This window comes from Penaeus monodon, chromosome 15 (genome assembly GCF_015228065.2).
Source record: "Penaeus monodon isolate SGIC_2016 chromosome 15, NSTDA_Pmon_1, whole genome shotgun sequence".
Taxonomy (NCBI): domain Eukaryota; kingdom Metazoa; phylum Arthropoda; class Malacostraca; order Decapoda; family Penaeidae; genus Penaeus; species Penaeus monodon.
Window position 1 is genome coordinate 13,606,651 of NC_051400.1, and position 730 is coordinate 13,607,380.

General features: G+C 29.3%; 1 protein-coding gene across 1 annotated transcript in view; it reads right to left on the minus strand.

Moving 5' to 3' along the window:
• The window catches only part of LOC119581756 (endothelin-converting enzyme 2-like), a 106,974-nt gene that overhangs the window by 5,647 nt on the left and 100,597 nt on the right, over positions 1–730 (minus strand). Inside the window, exon 12 of the mRNA XM_037929889.1 lies at positions 24–146. Coding sequence (XP_037785817.1) covers positions 24–146 — 123 coding nt within the window. The remainder of the gene's footprint in view (positions 1–23; positions 147–730) is intronic.

A 730-nucleotide genomic window follows, 5' to 3' on the forward strand; every position in this document is an offset into this window, starting at 1 on the left:
AAAGTCACCTCATGCAAGCTCACCTGTTCGTGTAGATGGAGCGGCTAGTGAGCTGACCTCGGCTATTCCACGCCAGGCCCACGGAGTCGACGGCGCGTAGCATTGCCCGGGCTATTTGAACCCCGAGGCTACCGTATAACATAGCCCTTTGTGGGTGATAAGAACAGGGAATGAATATATTGTATAAAATTGGATACAAAAGTGATAAGTTCTTTGAAGGTTATTGGTATTTTGAGTATAACGGCCTATATATTGAATAATTAAAATAAATATGTAAACTGATGCATAAACTTTTGAACTAGATTACCAAGCAGTTAAATAATTAAACAGTACGAAATATTAAAGGCAATATATGACAGGTAAGTAACGAAGACACAAATCACTGAATAATAAATAACGAAATAAATAACAATGAAAACAAATAAATCCCTGAATAATCAAATAAATAATAAACAAATAGATAATTCAATGAATAACAAATAACAAAATAAGCAATAAAAATGTATAATCCTGAATAATCAAATAAACAACAATGAAAAAACATGAATCCCTGAATAATCAGATAATGAATAAAAAAAAGTATTAATCCCTGAATAATAAAATAAATAACATAAAAAAAACATAAATCCTTGAATAAACAATGAAAAAAATATATAGATCCTTGAATAAACAAAAAAAGGAAAAAAATATATAAATCCCTGAATAATCAAACAATGAAAAAAAAAAAAAG